Genomic DNA, 25463 nt, shown 5'->3' on the forward strand with positions numbered 1-25463 from the left:
TCCTGCCTCTAGCTGCAGGGCCACGGACAGTTGATGGGCTGGTAGGGGGAGAGTTTCTTTTCTCTAAGGGTGTTTGTCCCTAGCAGGTTGACCACACTGCAGTGGACGGCCCCACATGCCTGAGTAGGTGAGCACCCTATTAGGGTTGGACTTGGTGGTTATTTTTTTAAAGAGGATATAAAGTTGGGAGGGGTGGGGTACGGAGAGTAGCTCTGGAGGAAGTTAAGAGGAAGAAAGGAGGTGAAAATAATAAAAATTATGTATGTACATATATATTACAGCATTGCATGCATGTATAAAATTCTCAAAGAATTAATAAAAACATGTTTAGTATGGGAGCCAACATGCATCATTAGATAGGGGAAAGCAGCACACAAATGCAGAATTAGCTTCTCTATTGACGCTGCTCTCCACCTTCAACGCCTGACTAAAGCTCTAACGTCTTGAAGACCTTCTTTAGAGTTCCATCAGCCCACTTAGAATTTCCACTCTATAGCTTCTTATAAAGTAAGGGTTTCCCCTTGCCATTGATAGGCACTCTGAACACTTAGGACAATAACATCACTTGAAAAGGCCCCATCAGTGCTGCCCTTAGCTGGTTGAGGTGGCACATTAATGGAAAAGTACAGTGAATTGTTTTGGTTTTAGTTTTTGGTTTTGTTTCTGAAAAAGGGTTTCTCTGTGTAGCCCTGGCTGTCCTGGAACTTGCTTTGTAGACCAGGCTGGCCTCGAACTCACAGAACTCCACCTGCCTCTGCCTCCCGAGTGCTGGGATTAAAGGTGTGTGCCATAGTCTTAACATGTCAATTCAGCCCCTACCTCTGCTGTTAATCCCTGTGTGTCCATTGCCTTCCCCAAGCCGAGTGTCTTTAGCTGTCTTGCTGATTCTGTTGGCTGAACTATTTCAGTAACACAAGGTAAGTATCCTTTATCCAAGATTTTTAAGACCAGATAGATCTCACAGCTGTGCTAACCCCCAGGAGCTGTGGACAAGCCAGCTCAACATTTGGGTCCACTACTCAAGAAACACAGCCCCAGCAATAATGATAACATAACAGTTCATCAGGCCAGGGAACCGGCTCCACAGTCACGGCTCTGTGCCGCTCTTAACTGGATCCGAGCTCAGGTCCCCCCACCTATGCCAGGTGACAGAGCTACAGTAACTTGTCCTCAAGGGGATCAGCACCTTCTTCTGGCCTATGAAGGCACCTGCACTCACATATACAAAACATACACACACACACACACACACACACAAAAGCAACATATAGTGTATGAAATTCCCAAAGGATTAGTAGAAATATTTTAAAGCTTGCATCTAACATTTAACCAGTATGTTCTTTCAAATTGATTTCATCTTTAACATTCTAAAAAAGAGCAAACTGAAAATCAGCAAAGATAAGCAACATGAGAGACTTTCGTGACCAGACATAGCCAGATTGTAAATTATAATCACGTAGGTTAAAAAAAAAATTTTTTTTTTTAAATTTTAAACTGTAGGGGCGGGTGGTGACATGGCTCAGGGAGTGCCATGCAAGCCTGGTGACCTGAGTTTGATCCCTGGAACTCACATAAAGGTGGAGAGAGAGAACCACAAGGTTACTCACTCTATGACTTCCATGTGAGCTCCAAATCATGCATGCCCTTACACATATATCATGGACACACACACACCCTATCACCAACACCACCAACACCACCAACGCCAACACCAATAAAAATAAAACACAATTATAGTTATGCGGGTTTTTTGAGAATCTGACTTGGGTCTGTGGTTACCGGTATCTGCCAGGCTCTCTGCTGTACTGGTTCATGGTCTGCCGGAAGTCCCGGACAATGTCATGCATTCCCACTTGAGTAGTGGTGAAGTCGTGGTAAAGCTCCGAGTAGTGGGTGACCGTGTCCTTGGGAAAGACGAACAGCAGGGTTAGTGCCATTTCACCGCCCACCAGGGCTCCATGTAAGTTCAGATAGTCTCATCAAATGGCTGGAACTAAGGAGATATTTGCCTAGAAACTTCGGTATACAAGAGGTTGTGGGTGATGGAAACTCACAATCCTTAATATTGCATGAGCTCTTAAATTGGTAACTTTAAAAATCTGGTGAACGGGATGAAGAGATGGCTCAGTGGTAGGAACACTGACTGCCCCTTCCAGAGGACCCCGGTTTAATTTCTGTCACCCACATAGCAGCCCAAAACTGTCTGTAACTCTAAGAAACCTTCACAGCGACATACATGCAGGCAAAAACACCAATACACATAAAAATAAGTTACTTTTAAAAACCTAGTGAACAGTAAGTGTTTCTCCATCACCCATTTTAACAAATAAAATTTTATCAAATACCAAAACTTTCATAACAAAATCCCCCCTAAATATAACTGCCTAAGTGCTTCAGACATTCCTGATGGAGATAGTTTGTTGCAAATCTGTACTGTGTCTGTTTACAAAATATCAACATTTAGCTTTGTTTCTTTGTGTCTCCATCCTTCATAGTTACTGTTATGCCTTCTCAGGGTTTCAGTGGTTGTTTCTGACAGGCATTCCTATGCCCCCCAGGACTGGAAGAATCAAGACTACCAGCATAGCCAAATTGTACATTATAACTATGCAGGTTAAATTTAATGAGCAGTGACACGGCTCAGAGAGTGCCATGCAAGCCTGGTGACCTGACCTTGATCCCTGGAACTCACATAAAGGTGGACAGAGAGAACCACAAGGTTACTCTATGACCTCCTTGTGAGCTCCTAAAAGGTGCAGAAGGACAAAAGGCCTGGGATGGACTGGACTGGCTAATCAGTCCCAGCCTAACCTGCTGTCTGTGAGCTCTCATGGAGTAGATTAATGTCACCTATAAGAGTGAAAGCCTTTGATGGGAGGGGGGTGCTTTTTAATCCTGGATGTTTTCGTAAAACTACATGTTGTTCAGATCCTGGAGTCACTTTGCAGGCATATGTTTTATGACATCACATTACAATCATCAAGGTAACTTCAAGATTTCCTCTCTGAGAGGCAGGTAGTACTCTTTGAGAAAACTAGCTAATACTGCCTGTTGTCATTATTTTTCTGCCTTACCAGAAGTTGTGAGAAAAATATTATAATAATATTAGTAGTAATAACAACAACAGTGGGGCTGGAGTGATGGTTCAGAGGTTAAGAACACTGGCTGTTCTTCCAAAGGTCTTGAGTTCAATGCCCAGCAACCACAAGATGGCTCACAACCATCTATAGTGAGATCTAGTGCCCTCTTCTGGCGTGCAGGCAAAACACTGTATAAAACACACATACAACAGCAATAATAATAATAATAATAATAATAATAATAGGCTTAATTATAACCTTTCCTTAATGACATTATCTCATAATCAACTGCTCTTTAATTGGGTAGGTAAGGGAGTAGTTAAGTAGGAAGTTAGTTGATTAGTTTAATGAAGTGATAAGAATGCATAAATGATAAATAAATACTTTTTGTAGAAGCTTAATAATAAAATATCCTTGTGGAATTCACTTTACTCATTTGGCTTCATTAAGAGCAACTACTGTGCATAACATTTTTAGATTGTACTGCTAAGATTGCTGAGTCTGCTGCCTGCCGCTGTAATCTGCTTACTTGGTTAATATAACATTCTATCCTGTGACACACAATACAATCCCAATATTTTTGAGTATGTGTTGAAACTACTTTCTTCTTGACCATAGGAACTAGGGTGACTAGAGAAGAGTGGTCAAGCAGAGGAATAACATGTGCATTCCATCTGTCTCGGGGGTAAGGGTTGAGGTGAGACCAATAGTGTAGGCCCCAGAGAGCCCAGGTTCTTAAATGAAGTAGGCTTGAACTGGGATTGTTATCAAGCGCTGTAATCCTGAATCCTAAACATTTCCTCACTAAACAGAAGCCATGAAGCTTCTCTTGTTCGTATGATGAAACATGGTACCACTCAGTGCTAATTCCCTTCTGTTGTGACTGTGACCTTGACCACCTAGAAAAGTCCTGGGAAATTGACGCCTTTACCTTTGACTTAAGTAAAATGAAAAATAAAAATAAAAATTCTCAGTGAGCAAACTGCCCTTCATTCAGTAGACCTTTGTCAGTCCATACTGTGTTCCCAACACCGTCAGTGAGGAAGGATTCTCAAGTGACCTCTGGCTCTGTAAAGAACCAGGTGCAAGAGTCACCCAGATGTATGCACTAGAAAAGAAACACACTTCCAGAAGACTTCCTGCACTCTGTGCAAAGTTTGGCTCTGAGTCTCAGCATCTGCTTCAACTCGCTGCTGGGTGGGGTCTTTCAGAGGACATTTATGGTAGGTTCCCATCCTGTTCCCTCTCTTCAACCACTTCTGGTGTCTATTCTGTTTGCCCTTCTGAATGAGAATTGAGCATCCTCCTAGGGTCCTCCCTGATATTTAACTTCTTTAGTCTGTGGATTTTAGTATGGTTATCCTGTATTATAAGGCTAATAACCACTTATAAGTGAGTATATACCATGCATGTCTTTCTGGTTCTGGGTTATCTTATTCAGGATGATCTTTTCTAGTTCTATCCATTTGCCTGCAAATTTCATGATTTTCTTGTTTTTAATAACTGTGTAGTATTCCATTATATAAAGGATCTGAAAGGGAACTCCACAAGGAGACCAACAAAGCCAACAAATCTGGGCCCAGGGGGTCCTTCAGACACTGATACACCAACCAAGGATCATTCATGGAGAGACCCTAGACCCCCTGCACAGATGTAGCCTATGGTAGCTCAGTCTCCATTTGGTCTCCCTAGTAAGGGGAGCAGGGACTGTCTCTGACATGAACTCTGTTGCTCGCTCTTTGATCACTTCCCCATGGCAGGGAAGCCTTGCCAAACCACAGAAGAAAAGGATGCAGGCAGTCCTGATGAGATTTCATAGGCTAGGGTCAGAAGGTAGGGGAGGAGGGTTCCCCCTTTCTATGGTGTAGAGAAGGGGAATGGGGGAAGAAGGAAGGAGGGCGGGACCTGAAGGAGACGAGGGAGGGGGCTACAATCCGGATGTAAAGTAAATAAATTACTTTAAAATTAATTAATTAATTAAAAATGTAAAAAAAGAAAAATAAAGGACACACTTCAAAGTCCTTCCTATAGTTCATCCTTGTAATTGGCATCTTAGACTGAAAAATCTTAGACTGAAACAGAAGACACAGGCTGGAGAGAGGCTGGAGGTGATGGAGAGGGCCTGAGGGGTGACAGCTGCTCACCCATCTCTTGCAGAGGACATGCTTCGTTCATAGTCCCCATCAGTTAGCTCCATGGAAACCCAACACACTCTTCTGGCTTCTGTAGGCACTTGCACAGACCCCCACACAAACACATGTATACACAATTTTTTAAATAACAAAACTTAAAAAACAGTCTGATAACATTTTCAGATAAGGCAAAGAAAAAAAAAAAAGGTTTAAAATGACACTTTACCGGAATTTGGGATGTGTTTACTTGGATTTCGTTTCTCAGGTCCTTCGCTTCCAAAAGAAATTTCACCGCATCGAAACTAAAGCCATCAACACCCTTTGTGAGCCAGAACTGTATTATTTCCTGAACATGAAGAGGCAAAACCCTTGATTACGTCAACTACAAACCATGCCAGGACATTAGCAGAGTGACCATCAGAAGAGAGGCATTTCCACATACAAGACACATATTATCACACACACACACACACACACATACACACACACACACAACTTCATGTTCTCGTCCCATAGCAGGTTTTCTCGGTACCAGGCACTGGGTCTGGTGATGGAGCATTCCAGGCAGAGAACAGCTATGGAAATGCAGTCAGGTTCCCTGAGCAATTAAAAAAAAAAAAAAGGACAGCATATCCAGAGAAACTAGACTTGTCATAGCTGGCTTTACAGTGAATGGGAAAAACTTGGAACTGGGAAGGGTGGATGGAAAGTCCTGGGAGATTTCAAGAAGGAAACACTGTGATCTGGCTAAAGAGGTTAAACATAAAGTTGATGTATGACTAGCAGTTCCACACCTAGGTACATACCCAAAAGAAATGAAAATATGTATCGAAACAAAAACTTGAATGTTCATGGTAACAGGGTTCTTAAGTGAAAATTACCTGATGGTAAACCCATCATAGGATGAATATCACCTGCCCACAGAAAGGAGAAAGTACTGGTGCATGTTGGGACACGTATGAATCTTAGAAGCATTTTGTTAAAAACAAAGAATAAATATTGAATATTTTCCTTTATACAAAATGTCCACAATAGGCAAATCCATAGAAAGCGAAAGGGGGGCTGGCTCAAAGATGATGTGGCAGGACAGACAATGATGACAAAAATGGACAAAGCTTCTCAGAGTCAAAATGATAAGGAAGCTCAGTGCGTGCATAGTCTATAGACCACAGAGATGCACAGAGAGTTGGGGGTGCAGGAGGCGAGCAGGTGCTGGGGCGGGGAACGCAGCAGAAAGATGCCACACACGCCAGACCTGCTGGGCACATGGAGGCTGCTGGTGTGTGGAAAGGGCTCTCAGTGGTTGTAGACCAACTCACTAGGACTAAGCCTAAACTTAAGCCTGCTCTACCCTTGCCCTGAACCATCCTCACCTCCATTTCCTCATATTTATAAACTCCCTTTTATACTCTTCATTTCTGAGAAGCCCCCAGTTTTCCCAAGCATCGGATGCCCCACCACCTAGGTGCGACCCCATGTGGTGTTTCGTCTCACGAACATGAACATTGGTCAGGTCAGAGCGCAAGGATCTGTAAGCCACCCAAGCAACTTCTGACAGGGTATCATCATCCTGCATGCTACTGCCAACAGTAAGCAGGTGAGTGAGGACTCTTCAGGGTCAAGCTACCTCCCTTCTTCATGAGTTTCTTGTTCACTGCAGACTCTCAGTGTTGCTAAATATTAACCTCCATTAAAGAGTGAGAAATGCAGGCTGGAGAGGTGGCTAAGCAGTTAAGAGCACATACGACTCTTGCCATATGTGGGTGTCCAGCACCACGTCAGAAGGCTCACTGCTGCTGATAGCTCCAGCGCCAAACTGATCTGAATGCCTCTCAGCCTCCGGGGCGCCTGCCTTCCTGTGCACACATCCACCACGTACAGACACATAGAGACATGACAAAAATGAAAACTAAACTTAAAAAATACAGAACATGAAATGAGTGCCCTGGAACCCTGGAGGGATCCTCACACTTTGGTTCATTGTCTCATGAGGTGTTTCTGTGAGCCAGAAATGAAGTCCAGGACTCCAGGGATGTTAGGAAAGTGCTCGGCCACCGAGCCACACACCCAGTTCTGCTGAGACATTTGATCTGCTGACGTTTCCACCCACATGTTCCAAAGTTTGCTCTCAAGAAGTACTTCGCTCGTGTTACTTATTCTCTCAACTACATTTTAATTCTTAGCCTCCTCTCACTCCAGATCAAGCTCTTGCCGCTCTATATCCAATCTTCCAGTGTTGCATGTGGAAATGGGCACAGCACCTGATTCCACCTGGTCTGGGTGACCCAGACTTGGGAACTCTGGGAACAGTACACCGTGTCCTCAGTTCTTCTCTGGCTGTCATGATAACACAGTGTCCTGGTTCCCACTGGGAATCTTTTCTCTGCTAAAACAACACTCTGAGAAGTTGAGCCAACATTTGTGACACCCAAGTCAAGGAGGCTGGCCCATGTGGGGCCATTGCAGTGCCGGTTGGCTGGTTGGTTTGGTCTGTATCCCAGGCTCACCTAGCTAACCTTAAAGGCTTTTTGTTTGTTTGTTTGTTTGTTTGTTTTGTTTTGTTTTAAAAAATGGTTGAAGTGGGACCATAGTCAAAACTGGAAAACACAGTGGCTCTGCTCTTTTTTTTTCCCTAAGATTTATTTATGTATTTTATGTCTGTGGGTGTTTTGTCTGCATGTGTATCTGCACACCAGAAGAAGGTACCAGACCCCATGGGACTACAGTAACAGATGGTTATGAGCCGCCATGTGGGTGCTGGGAATTGAACTCAGGATCTCTGGAATAGCAGCCAGTGCTCTTAACCACTGAGCCATCTCTCCAGCCTCATGGAGAAATATCTTATATTTGATGACATACAGCATGTCCCCTTAAAATGACATCAGTCTCAGGAATCTATCTCAGGAAGGGATGACAAAGTAGATTCTCATAAGTACAGGGGAAACAGGGAAACTTTTCTTCTCTGCTTACAGGCAAGAGAAGAAAAGTTCCTTGCTGCTGCCCAGAAATATGGGAGAAAAGCTTGGTTGATTTTTCAGGGAGCAAGAAGATGGGGAAGCTCAGGGTTCCAGAGCCCAGTGGCTCTACAGTACAGCTATCTGTACTACAGAACCTATGAGACTCTGCTAGACCTTCATCATTAGAAGAGCACCGGCCTTTAGGAGCTCTGCGAGAGCAGAGGGGGATTTCCCAGCAGCCCATCAACCCTGCAGTCTGTAAATCCACTCTTGGTCTCTGCAGTGTGAAATCTGGTGAGCAGTCTCTACTTAGCTCTTTGTTGTTGTTGTTGTTATTGTTGTTTGTTTTTCAAGACAGGGTTTCTCTGTGTAGCCTTGGCTGTCCTTGACTCACTTTGTAGAGCAGGCTGGCCTTGAACTCACAAAGATCCACCTGTCTCTGTCTTTCTGAGTGATGCTGGGATTAAAAGTAGTTTGTGGTTCCTTCTATAGACCTCTAAGAGGTTCCATCTTTGCGACAGATTATTTGTTTTCCGACTATATCCTATTATGACTATCTTTAAAAACAAATATATATATAATGCTACTGTCCTAAATGCTTTACAGAGACTTACCCTTGAAATCCTAAGCAGTGCCCAATTATTGTTCCTATTTTATGAACAAGGAAACAGGCTGAGAGAGATGGAATGCCTGGGCCAAGGTCATAAGCTTAGGAAGGGAGGGGCTAGACTTGGGGCCATTTGCAACCCTTACCTGTTTGCTCTGTCTGGCTCCATTCTTTACATTTTAACTGTTTGTTATTATGCGGAAGGCATGTGCACGGCACAGCATGGGAGTGTAGGTCAAAGGACAACTTTGTGGAGTCGGTTCTGGCTTTTCATCCTTACACAGGTCCTCAAGCGGTTGAGTTTGCTGGCAAGTATTTTTACCTGCTGAGTCACCTCATTAGTACCCCCTTTTTGTTGTTTTTTTGAGACAAAGTTTCTCTGTGTAGCCCCAACTGTCCTAGAATTTGCTCTGTAGACCAGGCTGTTCTTGAACTCAGAGATTTGACTGCTTCTGCCTCCAGAGTGTGGGGATTAGAGGTGTGTGACACCACCAAATGGCACTTTTTTTCTTTTTAACTGAAGGATGTGCCAACATAGCCCTCACTCCCATGTTAAGATGATCAACATCCTTGTTCACCTCAGCTGACCTGCTTCTGTCACGGTGATCTGCTTGAGCTCTGGAGACACTATCCCTGTGTCAGCAAACCCTGCATTATCTCTAGAGCACATCTTGCCCTGGCACTGTGTACTTATAAACCGAAGTATCCGTTGGACACCTGGGCGGCTCCCGGGGATCTCCGATGCTGCACAAACAACACACCCTCCCACCTCAGGAAACCCTAGACTCCTCTCTACACCCTGCTGAGCTCTCTGGCCACCCAGCCACTCCTGTAGGCCCAAGTCTACCAGACTTCCTTTCCAGACCGCTGCACTTGGAATTCTGCCTCTAAAGCTGCCCTCCTCCTACTTCTTCTCTAATATCAGACTGATGTATAAAAATGGAAATCAACAATCGTTTTCCTCTCTGAAAACGTTTAGACCGGGGTTCTTGCCAGGACTTTTGGGGACTGCTCCTAACCTGACCCCTGGGTCCCTCAGTTTTGTTGAGTCACATGCCCTTCCATGCATATCACGTCCCACTCATATAGGATTCATGCTTTCCCTGTGCTTGAAACCCCAGTGCCTCTTCACCTGGCTCATTGCAGCCCAACCACTGAGCATCGCTGCATTCTTGTGACCCACTGCCCCAACCTTCCTGTGCCATGTCCAACCTGGGTATCTATTTGCCCTCTTCCTTCTGTCATGACACACACCATACTTTGCTGTGGTTTCTGTCCTGCTGTCTACCTCTCCTCTGGAACTCAAACACCTTCACAGCTCTACCACGTGTCTTCTACCCACCATCTCCTGGCCTTCAGCCAACATGCCACACACAGTAGCTGACTGCATGAGGAAAATGAAGCACCTGGCACACACGAGTGCAATATTATGCAATTATCATTGATAAGCCATGGGGCTGGCATTCAGAGCAGGTAGTGAGAGAACTGAATTGAAATGCTTATTTCCAGCAGTCCTGTGCTTACCAAGGGCAGAGCAGAGTCCACACTTAGCTATGGGTTCTGATGCTGAGCTGGAAATGCTTCTCAGCTTCTCATGCCCAGCTACTGGTTCAACTGTACCCTGCTGTTTCCTCATCCATCAAAAGGGGGAGAAGGTTGGTTTAGAAGACAAACAGAATCCAGAGTTATTGGAAGTTTACAAAACACTACTATCTACTGTAAGTCCCCAGCTCCTCCGGGGCCTTCTAACTCCTCCAAATGAAGGCATTCAGGCCCTGAGTTCAGGCCACAAGCCAAATCCTGACAGCCACTGGGAATAAAAGACACCAGGTTGGCATGGGTGGGGGTGGGGGACGGGATGGGGGATAGTCCATGCTGGAAGACCTTTGTGTACCAGTCTGCTATGGGGCAACAGCTGAAAGCTGATAGCACCCAGGGGAGAACAGGTTCAGGCTCCAAAGGTTCAAATTGCTATGTGAACAGAAATCCATCCAGATCCCTCCTCACTGCTAACCATCTAAGCTGCAAATGATTAACCTGCTCAGCAACCCTGCACAGATAGGTGCTGCGGGTAGGGGGAGCAGGAGGGTGTTGGAAGCGCCCTTCTGAGAAAGGTCCATTCCGGGAGCCCTACTTCTCAGCCTCTCCGCATTTCATATTTACTCCTAACAGTGAATCTTGACTTGCCTTCAAAATAATGTTTAACCTCTGGATAAAGTAGTAATGACCCAGACAGGCAGGCTTTCATTCTAAGGGACTAGTTTGTAAGAATTGTAGTCACAGATCCCACTGCCTGGATGAGTGCAAGATAACTGCCAAGTTAGTCAAAGAATCATTAATACATCCAACAACACATTGTGTCAAAATAGGTAGTACTTGTTTAAACATCTGCAGACATTCATCACTGTCACTCCAAGATAGTGACGTAGGATGAAGGAGAGTCCACTACCTGGTAAACTGACTGGCTGACATATTTATGAGTTTCTAACTGAAAACTGCAAGTAAAGAGAAGCATACAGAGAGAAATGGCGCCCCAACATAGGACCTGGGCTTTGGTCAGAATGCTGAACTCAAGCCTCCAAACCTAGGTTTGAATCTTTATGCATGTCTCTCAAAAAGTAGCAGTTCACCTCCCAAAGACTCCTTCTCTACAGTAGCTTATGAGCTTCAACAGAGCTAGGTAAATTACTTGTCATACAGTAAATGACAATAAGTATGGGCAAGGACAAGGGGTGTATCAGTGAATTTTGGCAATAGAAGAGAGTCCATAACACCAAGATTAAAACTAACCCTTAGTATGCTGACTAAAACTACTTCCTATGAACCTAACTGAGATAGGTATTCTCTGATCCAAGAAGCTTGCTTCTAGAACAAACTCCTAAGCAAGACATTGAAACTTCACACATGTGAAAATGGTCTTAAGCTTAAGGAGCCCACAGGAATAAATATCTAAAAGGAAATACAGAATGCTGAGGATGGAGATGTACTTCAGTGGTTGGCAAAGGACTTGTCTAGAGTGAGAAAAGCTAAAAAGGATTAAGAAAGAGGAGAGGGAGAGAGAGAGAGAGAGAGAGAGAGAGAGAGAGAGAGAGGCTGGGGGACAGAGGAAGATAAAAAGGTAAAAAGGAAGGGAAGAAGGAAGGCAGAGAAAGAAAGAAAGAAAGAAAGAAAGAAAGAAAGAAAGAAAGAAAGAAAGAAAGAAAGAAAGAAAGAAAGAAAGAAAGGAGGAAGGGAGGGAGGAAAAAACCAGAAGTGAGGATCTTTTTCTAAAACAATAAAAGATTGTTGAAATAAATTGGAGAACATTTAAGTAAATAGAAAGGCATACCATGTTTACAGATTGCAATGTTCAATATGAAGATACCAATACTCTTCAAAATGAGCTACAGATTTGATATAGTCTTTATTAAAATGCCAGCAGACCTTTTTGCACAAATTGAGATGTTGCTATAAAAATTTATATGGTAATGCAAAGGACTCAGTATACTCAAGCAATGCCCAAACCAAACCTGGACTAGTGCTTGTTTGTTTGTTCCTTTGTTTATTAGACAGGGTCTCACTTTGTAGTCCTGGCTGTACTGGCTGTCACTATATAGATCAGGATGACCTCAAACTCACTCCTGCCTCTGCCTCCTTAGCACTGGGATTAAAAGTGGAGCATTACCACACCTGGCAGAATCATACTTCTTGATTTCAAAACTTACTACAAAACTCATCAGACAGTGGACCCGACATAGAAACCGAGATATGGGAGAATGGAACAGAATTAAAGGCCTAGAAATAAAGCGAAGCTTCTATGGATAGCTGATTCTTGACTAGGATTGTCCTGTCCTGTCTCTTCCCACCTGCTCCCTCCAAGCATACCCAACTCCCCACAATTCCCATGTGCTCCACCCACAGCATATGGAGAGTGGGAACACAGCTCTCTCTCCAGCTGAGAGTAAGGAGCCTTCCAGGGGGAGTCCGCCATGGCGGCAACGGGAACCTCCCCATCCTAGGGCCACAGAGGAAACTCAGTGACTTGGCATGTGCCCTGCAAATCTGACTAGCCCACATCCCTTAGATCTGGCTCCCTGCCCCTCACCCTTCGGTCTTACCAGCTCACAAGAGAGGCTACCAGTTAACATGCAGGACAGAGAGTTAAATCTTAATATCCAGTAGCTAACAAATGCATTATTCATTATCTGAAATTTAAAACTGGACTTAGGATTTTTACCTCTCTCACCTCTCTGTCTCTCTCTCTCTCTGAACTTGGTATTATTTTTAAAAAAGATTTATTTATTATTTATACAACATTCTGCCTGCATACCAGATCTCACTATAGATGGTTATGAGCCTCCATGTGGTCACTGAGAATTGAACTCAGGACCTTTGGAAGAACAGCCATGCTCTTAACCTCTGAGCCATCTCTCCAGCCCTAAACTTGGGATTTTTACTTCTGTCTGTCTGTGTGTGTCTCTCTTATCTCTCCTTGCTCTTTCTCTCTTTCTTTCTCTGAACTTGAGGTTTTTCCTCTCATCTCAAACTCATATTTGAACTTGGGATTTTTACCTCTTTCTTATATCTGTTTCTCTTTGGCTGGGTCTCTCTCTGTCTTTCTGTGTCTCTGTCTCTGTCCCTCTCTGTCTGTCTGTCTCTCTCTGTCTATCTCTGTGTCTCTCTCTGTCTCTCTCTCTACCTAGAACTCTCATTCTTTTGGCCCCATTTTTCCCTTCAGCTCCTTTACTGACAGCGTCTTTTACATGCCCTCCTCCCCCATGGAAGAGCAAACTCTCCCTGGTATGCCAACATCCCTTTCCCTGAGAAAGCCTCCGGAATCACCTCAAGTGTCACGTATACAGTTATGTCATTGTCCCCCTGGTAGTGTCAATGCTCAGGGCAGGGCCTGGCTCAGAGCAAGCAATAATAGAGTGGCATTGACTGAGGGAATATGGAAGTGCTATGCATGGGTTATCTCATCCCATCTTGTGAACAAACACAGTATCACCACCTGTGTTTTATAGTTGAGGATCTGAGATCAGAAAAAGGCAAACAATTCACCGGGGGCCCATCGCACATGCAGGAGCCAGCTCCCAAAGCCTGTGTTCTCACCCAGCTCCCCACACCAGCCAACCGCCTCAGGCCAAGGAGTACCTCCAGCTTAAGTCCCTTGTTGTTTACATTATTCGGGGTTAAATCAATATTTGCCTTTGCATTTGACACCTTAACCTGAGAAATAATGACACACAGACTTTCACTCAACACAGAGCAGTTCAAATAACCACTTAGGTTCCCACTAATGGAGAAGCCTATGTGGTTGTCCTCACTCACCTTTATTTCTTCTTGAACAGCGGGATTTCGGAAATTTAAATCTGGTTGCTCTTTCAAAAACTGGTGAAAATAACACTGCTTTCGTACTTCGTCAAAGTGCCAACTGGAGTTTCCGTACACACTCAGCTAGCAAACAGACAGAAGGACATATCTGTTACTTCACTCATTCCTGCACGGGCCTTGCCTACAAAGACCTGACCTTGCCATCCCAGCCCCGCAAGGTGGATGCATAAATCCTAGGAGCTGTCTTTCCAAGGAGCACACTCAGTTAAGTCAATACCCCCAAATTTCACCGTATGCTCCCATCAGTAGTGCTGAAGTATCCATCAGGCAGACACCATTCCTAATGAACACAGCACTGGACCAGCCCTGGAACAGCCATTCTTAACCTATTTTCTTGAATCTGTTGCCCAGGCTCAAGGCTCCGGTATGTGAAGCAGATAGCGACAAAGATAGCCTGTATTAGTCTCGGAACATGAAGCCAGGGGTGTAAAGGGACTCCCCAAAGAGTCTGGCTTTGCCACAGTCAGTAAAAACTCTACTGGTCTTCTGGACCAAAAGTCTAGTGACTTGGAGCACTGGTATTCATGTGTCTGACAGTATGGCCAATATCTTCTTTCTACCACGGGGAAGGGGGAGGACTGCATGGCAAGATTCTCTGGCTTGTCTCTCATATCTCTGAGTTTGCTTTTGTCCACCCTTAAACAATGAGGGTTTCTTGGGCTCTTTCTCAGACCTTTTGTTCACAGCTTGATGAAGAGCAACTGGAAAACCTGGGGAGAAACGTGGTGGTGGTAATGGTGGTGGTGGAGTTCCTCCACCTAAATCCATTTTTTTTTTTTTAATTGGAAGACATGGACACATGGGGTCTGCATTTCTATGGCAACTGGCCATAGTGAGTAGTGGCTGCTGTCATTCAAGGAAACAGACCAGTTCACTGTGTCGCCCACCTGGATGCGGCTCAAGATGGCATATTTACATTACATCTAGCCAACAAAAGACCATAGATAAACAATCTGAAAGAGAACTGAGGAAACCAGAAACAAATGTTTCACAGAAGGAACTAAATGTATGAGATGTTCAAAGTCATTAATAACTATATCAGTGCTACATTATTTACAGAAGCACCAGTAATTAGATAAATGTAAAATTAAGAATCTAACATGAGATTTTTATGTTTGCCTGAATGGCAAAAACCACAGTTTGACCAACAGAGTAACTCGACATTCTGCATGATGACCTCACACCAATTTAACTCAAGAAAACTTTGCTCACAAGCCTCAAAGTAGATTAAGAAGCATGCTTATACATGAATAATGACAAAGTTGAAAACAGTTCAACTGAAGAGTGAGCAAGTTAACCATGTAATATTTCTATATTTACAGATTATATGTACAGTGCATACAGTAATATGCAAGAGAGAAATGGGTAGCATGGTTATCTAAAACTACATGAATAGGTTTTTCCAAAAATAAGTGAAGAAAACAAGTTATAGAAGGCTTTGTACTTTTCATGAAGTTCCAAATAAAGAAAGCTTAAAAAAATGAACTATTAATAGCATGCATTACATAAGCAGAGCGAATCCCTAGGACCCACGTCGTAGAAAGAGATAACTGACTCTTGCAAGCTGCCCTTTGACTTTGCATGTGCACCATGTGGTCCATGAATGCCTGCTCTCTGCTCTCCCACCTCCACATACAGAAATAAAATCATTAAAAAGGTTACATAAAAAATAACTAAACACTCATCAACTCTGACTGTACACACTAGCTTACATTATCTAGAATTATCCCACATACATGGGATAATGAGCTTCTTTAAAATATTAACTTATTTTATGTAGATGTATGTTTGATCTACATGTATGTCTGCACACCATACGCGTACCTGGTGCTCACAGAAACCAGAAGAGGGCATCAGATCCCCTGGGGCAGGAGTTACATACAGCTGTGAGCTGCCAGGGGGTACCAGGAATTGAACCCAGGTTCTCTGGAAGAGTGGCCAGTGATCTTAGTAGCCACGCCAACCATGGACTAGTAATCCAATGCATTGCTTAGGAGTGTTACATATACATACACAAATACACATTTATTATATATATATGTGTGCTAACTTTTTTAAAGATTCATTTATTTATTATTTATACAGTGTTCTGCCTGCATGGAGACCTGCATACCAAAATAGGGCACCAGATCTCACTCTAGGTGTTGTGAGCCACCATGTGGTTGCTGGGAATTGAACTCAGGACCTCTAGAAGAGCAGTAGTGCTCTTAACCTCTGAGCCATCTCTCCAGCTCCAGGTGCTAACTCTTTAAGAGTTATTTTTATGTGAATTCATGTGTGTTGTGTGTATGTCGTGTGTGTGGCCACAGAGGCCAGAGAGGATGTCAGATCCCCTAGGGCTGGAGTTCAGGCAGCTGTAAGCTACCCAGTGGAGGTGCTAGGAACTGAACACAGGTGCTCTAGAAGAGCAGCCAGTGCTCTTAATGTTGCCTGCATGTGGAAAGCTGACAGAAGGATGGAAAAGGTGGTAACAAAAGAAGTAGCTGGTGTGTGCTGAAGTCAAGAGATGGTCTGGTTTAAGCTGTGGGTGGTAGTTTTAAAAGCAAGCTGTGGGGGTCCACTGATATTTCCAGTTCTTAATCCTTTCACTCACCAGCTCTGTGCCTTTACTCTGCCTGTCTGCAAGACAGGAACTGAAATCTAATTCACAGAATTGGGGGTGGGAATATAGACTGGATAAATTAATGAATGTAAAGACCCTTAACAGACAGCCTCCACACAGTGAACTTAATTGTTTGCTAACGCTATTTGAAAAAGGAGTATTTTGGAGACGGTGGTTAAAGCAATAAGCCTGATAGGATGTGCTGATAGGCCACCTCGTGCACTGAGCTTGGTGGAGGGGCAGTTACAGAGAGGCCACACAGCTAGCAAAGAAGCACACAGACTCTGAGTTTGCTTAGGTCGAAAGTCGGTGTCCAAGGACCAGCAGAGGTCAGGGTGAGAAGAGGGGAGACTCCAGTGGAGTAAGAGAACCTAGAATAAATGATTCAGAAGAAAGCAGGACAGAAACAGACGTGAGCAGGAGAACTGTGCCTGAGACAAGAGCCGGCTTGCCTGCTGGACTACAGAGCATCCAGCAAATCCGCCTTTCCGGGACAGTGCATCCTAGGAGAGCCATGATTCTTCAGAGTCACTGCAGAAGTTGGTGCCAGGACGCTGTCAGACATCCGGTCAGCAGGTGCTCGAGTGGCGTATGTAGAGATGAAGTATTTGCATATAACTCTCACACTTCGTCTTTCATGTTTCCTGTGAGCTCTGTATTAATTTTACCACCTAACACAATGTAAGTGGCTATGCAACTGTATTTTCAGAGATAATGATCAGCTAATGGTCTGTAACTAATTCAGTCCCTTGGTAAACTTACATATATATATAAGTTTGCAGTAGGTTGAGCATGAAGATACAGAACCTGGCCCATACAATGTTTTTACACTGAAAGTTCATTCACTACTTATCTAAACTTCCAGTCTACATGAACGTCTTTGCTAAATCCAGCCGCCGAGGCTGAAAGGACGTGGTCTCTTGCAGAAAGAGCAGGTAGGAAGAATGACTCCTAGAACGTATGAGTAGTGTCTGCTGCCAAGGAGGCAGCAGGGAGGTGGAGGAAAGGAATCCATGCTGATCACCTGGACCTGTCAACCTCTCAGGGCAAGGCAGCCGCTCAGTCGTGGGGGGGAGGGGGGATGACACCGTAGGGTGTACCAGAGGTCAAGTCAAGGGGTCAAAAGTAAAAGAGCCAAAAGCTCTGGAGAGTGGTAAAAGACAGAAAAAAAAAAAAAAAAAAAAAAAACGGCTGTTTTTTTTCCCACCTTCATCCAGGAGACCTAGAACCTATGCTGGACACAGTGGGAAGTAGGGGCAGAGGGAAGGGGACCCTAGTGGTGGGAGGAGCCCCTGCAAGAACACATCAGCTCAACATGAAGTCAGAGACCTAAAAGCCATTTGGGAAGTGGTTTCTACTTTTAAACTAATTCCATCGATGCTTTTCCTTAAAGGGTTTGCCCACCTCCAGTTCAGTCAGTCTAGAGCCGCCTGCTTTCTACCTGCCCATCGGTTGTCCTTACCCAGTTGTTGGGAGAAATGGTTACACCATTGTCACGAGTGCAGTTGTGCCAGATGTAATAATCAGTGTACTTCCCGCTCCGCGTTCTACTCGACTGAAACCAAGGATGTTTGTCGCTAGTGTGGTTTGGTATGAAATCAATGATTAATTTTAAACCTAGTGAGTAAAAACATTTCAAAGGTTAGGAACAGACTGCATTAGGGGAATGACAGTTAGGGGGAAGGTGGGTAGGTGGGAGCTGGGAGACAGGGCATTCTCCAGCCACATTCGTACCCACACTTCTCATTCCACTTACCTTTGTCATGTATGGCCGCAACCAAATTCTCAAAATCTTTCATTGTTCCAAAAATAGGGTCAATTTCTTGGAAATCCTCAACAGCGTATCTGAAATCTTTCAAAGATGATTTGTAAAAGGAAGTGATCCAAATAGTCTTTATGTTTAAAGCACTGATATAATCCAGCTTCTCTTGGATACCTGAGGAAAGAGCCAAGGCCATGAACAAATGCAGCTTTGTTTTCTTTTTATTTGAAGCATAAATATAAAATAAGGAGGAAGATAAAATAAATATGTCTAATGGGTAGTGTCATTAGAAAGCAAGCCTGCCTCTCACAATCACTGCCTCAAAGAAATAACACATTAGATTTCTTTAAATGAAAATAAAATTTTGCTATTTTATATACTCAGAAAGTTGAATTCATATATCTACCATGAAAAGGGATAATGAAGGTAAAACTAGAAAAACAAATAGCTTTAGATATTTCATGACTCCCATGCCCTTTTGCATTTTCTTTTTCTGCATAACCTAGTCTCACCTTTTCTTGGTCTCCTTTCCTTTCCTTCTCCTCTTTTGTTGTTGTTGTTTGATACAGAAATTCATTGTGTAGCCCTGGCTGAACTAAAACTTCCATGTGTAACAGGCTGGCCTTGAACGCATTAAAGATCCACCTGCTTCTGCCTCCCAGCTGCTAGGATTAGGATTAAAGATAAGTACCACCACTCCTAGCAACCTTTCTAAATTTTAGACTATGTCTACACTTCTCTATATATACAGATAGCAATTAGATATGAGTAGTTACTGAATAAATTTGTCTAAAAGACCCATTTTGAAAAGTAATTTAAAAAATTGTTTTGGGAAAAAAGTTTTATAAGCTAAATTTTTTCTCTTTTTTTCTTCTGTTTAAAACTATAAAATTGTTGTGCAGTGGTGGCATACTCCTTTAATCCCAGCACTCATAGGCAGAGGCAGGTAGATCTTTGTGAGTTCAAGGCCAGCCTGATCTATATAGAGCAAGTTGCAGGACAGCCAAGGCTATACAGAAAAACCATGTCTCAAAACCTCTTTCCTCAAAAAACTATATCCAAGCATTCTATTATTGTGTTATTTAATATGCGAACTGTATTTCTATACATAAATTTAAAGTTTTTTAAGTGAAAATAAAATATGTCTAAAATAAAATTTTTATATCAAATACCAAAATATTTGCAGTTTTAATGAATCTGAGTAAAATTCAGATAACAATCTAGGTCCATGAATAACATCAAGTCAATCTTCTAGCAGAAACTTTTACCTTTAGTAGAAATACATATTTAAATGTGCTAATAAATAACGTTACATATAATTTAATATACATATGTATTTACACATCCATACACACTCACTCATATAATCCAGGCTGTTTTCAAACTTACTACGTAGCCCAAGATGAACTAAACTTCTGATCTTCCTACCTCTACAAGTGGCATCACACGTGCGGGCATGCCCAAACACCGAAACGCACATGCGTGTGCCCACACTCACAGGCACACACATTGCTGGGAGGCATTACATACAAGTATGCACCATCGTGCCTAGTTTATGCACTGATGGAGATCAGACCCAGAGCTAGGCAAGCTCTGCATCACCCGAGCTACTTCCACTCTTAGCTTTTGATTTGGATGCTTAAACCCACGGTTGTAGAGGGCTTCCAACAGGTGCTGAGTGAGCTAGGTGCCAAAGAATGAACAAGTAACATTTGGCCCCAGATAGTTTGAAGAGCATTGGCCTGTGTCAAAGCAATTGCTACATGCAGCTATTGAGCAGTTGCAGTGTGGCTCATCTGAGTTGAGATGAGCCAGAGGGAAAGTCACAAAGCAGATTGTTAACACCTGCTACAAAAAGAAAAAATTAAAATATGTCAATAGTATTTTATGCTGACCTATTGGTACAGAAAATATGTTGCATTAAATGAAACATTATTAAAATCAATTTCACTTTCAAAGACAAAAAACCTTGCACAGTGCTGCTGTAGTACTATAAAGACCCCGGAAAGGAAAGATGCCTGTGCTGGAGGAGAGCTGTGCAAGTATCTTTATGGACGAGAGTGTTAGCTCTGACCATCTGGCACAGAGTTGCTGATGAGGAAAGTCGCGGGCTGCGATAGTACAGGGTTTCAGCACAGCGAGTAGATACATAACTGAGCAAACAGGGAGAGCTGTTATCTGGAATAGAGGGGGCAGACCACAGTGTAACGATGAGGTAGAAGACAGGTGTGTGCCAGGATTTGCCAGGCATCATATTCTTCCCTCAGGCTGTCCTTACAGCAGCTGTTCCTTGTTCATGTAGGAATCCATACACAAGAGATCCTAGGCTTGCAAGCGGAGGCCTCCGGAAGTTAAACTCTGTACATGGAACCTTGTAGGATGATTAGCTGCTGTGACTTCTAATTCATGGTCCTAAACACAGATCCAGAGACTTGAGCCAGCGGTTTTCTCTACATTTCCCAGGAGCCTTCCTAAGCTATGCCATACCTACGCAAGCAGGAGGCTGAGGAGCCCAGCACACAGTCACCTGACCCTGTGGCACCGTCCTGGGAGAGGTGAACATTCTAGAGGACACCCTTTGGTTATCAGACTATTGGAACAATGGTCCCTCAGGAATTAAAAAAAAAAAAATCCCCCAGAATCTTCTGCTGGGAGAAGGAAAAAAGCCTGAAGCCAGCCAGAGGAGAAGCCTGTTTGCTGGAGAGAGCTTTTTTGCAGCCCTGAGCACCGAGAAGAATGACTGGAGCTGTAGAATGATGAATCAGTTACAGACAGGAGCACACCTCCGCCAGGACTGCTTGCTTCATTGTGCACAGCTCTTAACCGTCTACTCAAGCCTACGCCTCGTGGCAGGACCCTGAATAGGGGCTTCTTCCTGGCATGGCCGTGTTCAATCAGTCTCTTGCTTTGCTCTATCACTCTCCAAGCAGCCTGTTGAGAATGGTGGCAGAGCCCAGATTGTTAGGGCTGCCCAGGTCCAGGCTCTGACTCTCACAGCCCCAGTAACATGGCTCTAGGCTGTCCCACTGCAGCAGGCTGCTCATGTGTGTTGCCTTTACAGGTGGCTGTAACATTGCAGAGTATCAACTGGCAACCGAAATATTTCTATTTAAACCAGAAGCAAGCCAGGGCTGAGTACTCATGGCCCCGGGGGCAGAGTGGATACCCCAGCACAAGGAAGGGAGAGGCTGAATAGGAGACGAAGTCTGGGGGAGAAACCAAGGGATTGAAGGATCCTAGCCCCACAACTTGGGGAGACAGAAGACAACACTAAAAGCAAACCTGGGGTGATTTCCTCAGAATAGAATCCTTGACCTCAAGGACCAGTACCTTCTGGATAATAGGAAGTAACTATTCCCCCAAGGAAAAGGCAGAAATGAACACACAAGGGCTAACTAAAAATTACATGGTAGTGGAAATTTAGGATCCAACTAGGAAGGCAGGGCCTGGAGAGGTACAAGTGTGTCCCCTGGTTCTGGGCTGTCAAAATCCAACTTTGCCAACACTTGCTGGATAAGAGAGGCAACAGGCACTCCCAGGCAATGCCAAGCTGGCCATAAATGTCCCAAGCACCAGGGGAATGTGACAAAGGTATAAGATAAAGACTAATGAAGGTGGCATCTCTGAGTCGTACCTTTGAGGACAGATACTATTCTCCAAATAGTGAAGATGGAGAAATCATTTTAAAAGAGAGACAAGGCTGCTGAAATAGGCCAACAGTAGAATACCTGTCTCACAGGGTGAAGCCCTGGGATCACGTCCAGCACTGAGGGTATGGGGAGGAAGGTGAAGGCACGGTGGGGGGGAAGTTAGGGGTTTTAAACATATAACATTTTAAAGACAGATTACAGCACTCCTCATACTCTACCACATCGTCTTGCTCTTTTTTCTTCAAACAAATGATCACTGTAAAAAAAAAGACTTTCCTTGCTAGTTTATCTCTTCTTACTGCACCCCTTTTTATCTCCCCCCTCTCTCCTTCCTTCCCTTCTCTCTCTCAGTTTTGATTTTTTGAGGGGTAGCCTAGGCTATCCTCGAACTCACAGCAGTCTTCCTTCCTCACAGTCTTCCTTCCTCAGCCTCCTGAGGGCTGGTATTACAGGCCAGAGGGATAGCTTCATTCTGTCCTAAACCATGGTAACACTCTTGGCCAAAGCAGTTTATATCCACTGCCTGGCACACTTTCAATCTTAATATAGCCTGCTGGAGCATTCAGTTATAAAGATAAGAACTTAAATATAGAACATTATTAGCTTAATCTAAAAAAAAAAAAAACACCACCACAAAAATTTGGTTCTATTTTTCTATTAATATAGGTATTGCTTTAGAAAAACTCCTTTATTTAAGTTAACTACTACTACACTGTTGGGCCCTTTTACCTTCTCTTACTCTCAGGATTGAAACTTGAAGACAGCTTTCCCCTTCTGAGGACATCTCATCTACATAACATGATGTATTCATTAGGAACTCCCACCTAGACAAATAAGCTGTCATATACCCGGAGAAGCAGTCTCAGATGAAACAGCCAGCCACAAAGGCAGAGATTTTAGGAGGATTGATGAGGGAAGGAATATGTGCCTGGGTTTTGTGGGCAAGAGATTAAACAACCCTTGGGCTCGACCTCTTTCAGCAAATAGCCTTGCATCAAAGGCAAGACTTACAGGCTTCTGCTGAGTGAGGCTTGAAGAACTCCCAGCGGCATAGGTGCCCGCCATCCTGGAATGCGCTTACCGTGCACCCCAGGAACAAAGCGGATCAAGGAAGCTGGGGATGGGAGACACAAACCACCCTCCCCTGGTTAGTCCTGAGCTCGAACACACACCTTTTAGGTCTCCATTCCCATCCTTATCGCTGTCCTTAAAAGACCTCGGGTAGATCTGGTACATGGGACCTGCCTGCCACCAGTCAAGGCATTTTGGAGAGATGGCGATGATGGCTATGGTGGCTCCAATGAGCAGGAACACGGAAACCACGGTGAGCCAGAAGAGGATTTCCCGGGGCACCCGGTAGCGAGCCTGGCTGGAGAACTGGAACAGCACCTCCTTGGGCATCCCTGCATAGGGCCGCACGGGCTCCGGGTGGGGCTCCTCCGGAGCAGGAAAACTAACGGAGTTGGGCTGTGAGGTGTCTCTGGAGTCTGGGTCTGGGTCCTGCTCCAAGATGTCCTCATTTTGGACAAACCCGTTATTCGTCCGGCATCCCTTCATACTCATCTGGATAGAGTCTCTCTTGCTCTTGTCCTCATCCATGTCTGCCCCGTGTAGCTCTTCCTGGTGCTTTCTAGCAGGACAGACGAGGAAAAGTGGCTTGCTGAGTGCTGTGGTTTCTTAATGAGCTCTGAATGGTTTATAAATAATCCGGGCTGAACTTTGTCCAACCAAGGATGAAAGGGTAAAGGTAAAGGGGGTCGGGGGTGGTGGTGGTGTAAAAATTATCTTTACACCGGGTGACTGACTCAGCTACAGTAATAACACATGGGGGAGGAGACTGGGGAGAAGAGTAGAGGAGACAGGGTTCCAATCACTGCAAGATGCTACTTGTGTAAGTACCAACTGCCTGTAGCAATACTATCCACAAAACTATAAAGGGTGGAGATGACCCAGAGAAATGGGCAAACAAAATATGAAATGAATATACAGGAGAATATTATTCAGCCTGAAACAGTCTGATACTACACAATGGATAGAACATTACGCTGAGTGGAAATGGCCACATCAGAAGACAAACCCTGTGTGGTTCCACCTAGAGAAGGAACCCATATTCACAGAAGCAGGAAATAGAACTGTGGTTGGGACTTTGGAGGAATTTGAGAAGTTGTTGGTGAATGGGAATAGAATTGCACCTGAAGATTTTGAAGAGTTTTGGAGATAGACAATGGTGGTTATACAACGATGAAGACGTCCTGAGCCAGATATTAAAGAAATGGGTATAGTGGCAAATGTTAATTAAGCCTGTTTTACAATGTTGGAAACATAACGTTTTCTTTCTTTGGCTAGGTCTAAAAATGATACTAAACTTAGTAAAGAGAAACTGGCTGTCCTTTCTGTTTGAAGTTTTTCCTACAGATCCACCCAGAAGAGGCTCTGGAGGTAGGGAAGCTCACCAGTTTGTTATTTAAGTTCATTTTATCTCAGCTCAGGCTAACTCCAGACAGCCCATGCATACAAGCTCTGTATGTGTGCCTCAGCTCAACCTCGGGTCCTCAGCTCTTGATTTCATAAAACAATGTGACTTGGCATTCTTGTAAGCACGTCCCGACGGTGCTGGAGAGGGAGTCTAAGTCCTGCAAGTTCAAGTGTTTTACTACAGGCAAATAGTCCTTCATACTGGCACTAAACAGTTGTTTAATCATTGACAAGTGCAGATCACATTTACAAGTCCTGAGAACTGCTGAAAGGCTGGAACACTCAGAGATTCCCCAAGCCTTGAGGGATGAGATGATCAGCTACCCTTTTGAGGACCTGTTTGATTAGATAGGAGACATTCTATTTTATTATTGTGCATAGTGTGTGAGGGGGTCCGTGTGCACACGAGGTGGTCAGAGGACAACATGTGACCTTGGTTATCTCCTTCCACCTTTACCTGGGCTCTGGGGTTACACTCAGTAGCAGCCCCCTCCACGTCTCTGCTGCCTTTGCTTTCTTTTAAAACCGGGAAGTTGTCTGGATGCCTAACATTGCAGGGGCTTCTGTAGAATGACTCGGTGGAGAGGAATGAACTATGTAATCTTGCCTAACATATTCCAATAGTACATTATTATACATGAAACTTCTTTGTAATGAAAGTAGTTTTGTGCTGTTGTGTCCTTGGCTGGCCTTGAATTCAGGGTGGCTAATGAAGAGTTTAATTTTCATGTTTTAATATTCCTTTATTTGCCAAATACATAATGACCATTTTCAATACTCCTCCCCCCCCCCCGACAGGGTTTCTCTGTGTAGTTTTGGCTGTCC

The 25463-nt window shown here is 44.0% G+C and overlaps 1 protein-coding gene across 1 annotated transcript in view; it reads right to left on the minus strand.

Annotated features, from left to right (window-relative positions):
• Slc3a1 (solute carrier family 3 member 1) overlaps nt 1–23848 on the minus strand; it is a 35363-nt gene extending 11515 nt beyond the window's left edge. The window contains exons 1-6 of the mRNA XM_021652746.2: nt 23336–23848; nt 18508–18687; nt 18214–18368; nt 14087–14212; nt 5439–5558; nt 1780–1904 (exon numbers count right to left, since the gene is read on the minus strand). Of these exons, the coding sequence (XP_021508421.1) occupies nt 1780–1904; nt 5439–5558; nt 14087–14212; nt 18214–18368; nt 18508–18687; nt 23336–23762 (1133 nt within the window). The 5' untranslated portion in view covers nt 23763–23848. The remainder of the gene's footprint in view (nt 1–1779; nt 1905–5438; nt 5559–14086; nt 14213–18213; nt 18369–18507; nt 18688–23335) is intronic.
• Nucleotides 23849–25463: the final 1615 nt, after the last annotated feature.

This window comes from Meriones unguiculatus, chromosome 1, assembly GCF_030254825.1.
Source record: "Meriones unguiculatus strain TT.TT164.6M chromosome 1, Bangor_MerUng_6.1, whole genome shotgun sequence".
NCBI classification, from domain to species: Eukaryota; Metazoa; Chordata; class Mammalia; order Rodentia; family Muridae; genus Meriones; species Meriones unguiculatus.